This window comes from Echinops telfairi, unplaced genomic scaffold (genome assembly GCF_000313985.2).
Source record: "Echinops telfairi isolate 266 unplaced genomic scaffold, ASM31398v2 ScPeMD7_1;HRSCAF=3_0, whole genome shotgun sequence".
Lineage (NCBI taxonomy): Eukaryota > Metazoa > Chordata > Mammalia > Afrosoricida > Tenrecidae > Echinops > Echinops telfairi.
This window is the reverse complement of record NW_022103896.1, coordinates 87352069-87354021: the sequence shown is the minus strand read 5'-3', so window position 1 is coordinate 87354021 and position 1953 is coordinate 87352069. Positions and strand designations below refer to the sequence as shown.

The following is a 1953-nucleotide window of genomic DNA, read 5'->3' as shown; positions in this document are numbered from 1 at the left end:
CATCATAGAATGCCAATTTAATAGAAGAAAGTATTCTTGCATTGAGGGAGTACTTGAGTGGAGGCCCAATGTCCTTCTACTACCTTAATACTAAACCTATAAATGTAGGCTCATAGATCTATTTCGATTTCTTGACTGTCTCCATGTGTGGTGGCATCGCTTGCCCTCCATCTGTGTTTCCTTTCTTCATGCCTAATCTGCTTTTTAATATCTGAAGCGTGATTGAGTTTAAGCCACAGCCTACCCTGATATGGCCCCAACAGCAAAACAAAGAGAGCTCTATTCCCAAATGGGATTATATACACAGGAACAGGGGTTAGTATTACAACACATATCTTTGTGGGGCACAGTTAGAACACTGGGTAACTGATGCTTAGATAAGAAGCAGTGAACTGATTGTAAAGAAAAATTTTAGTAATTTTGGTCACTAATAAAATATAATTGAGGAAGACTCTATTCCTTTTTTATCATCAAAATATAGGTTAAACATAGATTATGGAAATTTGGAAAATTAAAAGTGGGAATGTCTTTTTTAACCATTAGATTTTATCCAAAAACAGAAAAGTTCCCAAAGCGTGTATGCTGGGAGAAGTCCAACAGACAAGCTATGAAGACAAGAATGAAAGAAACTAGGGAAAGTTAGACCAGTGGCTACCTAAAGCATCTGTAATAATATATGGTGGATAGTAATTTATGAAACTCCTTGTTTTTATACAGTGCAGTGACTGGAATAGCAGTCTCTCGCAATGGCTCTTCAATATTTACCACATCCCAAGGTATGTTTTCTTTTCTGAAAAGTAGTTTTTCCAGAACCATAAAGTAGCCAGGTTTCCTAACACTTTATTAATGAATCTACTTATATGCGCTGCCTCCATATAACATAAATTTAGAGTAACTCATGTATATACTCATACGTAAGTTTCATTGTAGTTTGCCAAAGCAAAAATCAAATATCTCGATATTGCTGACAAGGCTTCCTGAAACATTAGCTATAGAGCAGAAAGAGCCTGTTTCCCATGCCTTCTGTGAAAGTGCGGTCAGTGCAGCAGACTGAGGCTGACAGGCAGAAAAACATAGACCAGGCCAGCAACAATTGGCAGGGGTCTGATGCCTTTAAGCAAGTACAAATGCAGAGTTCCTGTTAAATTTTCCAGGTTTGTTAGTGTGTGTGTGTGTGTGTGTGTGTGTGTGTGTATTTAAGTCTTTTATTGCAAACAGTAAAGGGTGCCCTCGGGGTAGAGGGCTCAAAAAAATTGTGTATCTCTTTCCCTGAAAGTGCCTGCCAAAAAGGAGAAGGTTTACATGCCAAAAAATCTAGGAGCATGTGTTAGTGTATATTTACATATATACATTGCCGATTTATTTGACAATCTAATCTACATATTTTTAATGTGGCTACATTAAAACAATAGTTAAAAATTCTTGAATATGATGGATGTGAATTGTAACTATGTTTTAATAGTACATTAGAATTTGACTGTCTTACCAAGGTCAAAGCATAAAGCATCTCTTGCTACATACACCATCGCTTTTCCAGTATCCCATGCAACTAATAAAGTTTTCGTTTCCCTTATACTCAAAGCACTGTGGGAAATACTTGATGGTGTGGAGATAAAGATAATACCGTAGCTTTCCTACTCGGCTTATAAAAAACTGATTTTGATGAAGTTAGCACCTACCATCAACTCCCAGGCAAATTAGCTACTCGTAAGGTTTTATTATCCCTAACACTTCTTATATTTTTATTCTGAAAACTACCAGAGATTCTTTTAAAACACAATTTTCCCAAAGCCTAGAAAATGATTCCATATTAATAAGCCAAAAAGAACTGAACATTCAGTATATGCACGAATGGATAAGATGAGGTTCCATAGATTATGCTTTTAATAGTAATACACAAGTCAGTTGCCTTACCAGTATTTACCTCTTGAATTTGCCATTATTAAAACAGGA

At 36.1% G+C, this 1953-nt stretch overlaps 1 protein-coding gene across 1 annotated transcript in view; it reads left to right on the top strand.

Annotated features, from left to right (window-relative positions):
- Positions 1–1953, top strand: part of NSMAF (neutral sphingomyelinase activation associated factor) — a 69191-nt gene that overhangs the window by 50839 nt on the left and 16399 nt on the right. The window contains exon 23 of the mRNA XM_045293538.1: positions 718–776. Coding sequence (XP_045149473.1) covers positions 718–776 — 59 coding nt within the window. The remainder of the gene's footprint in view (positions 1–717; positions 777–1953) is intronic.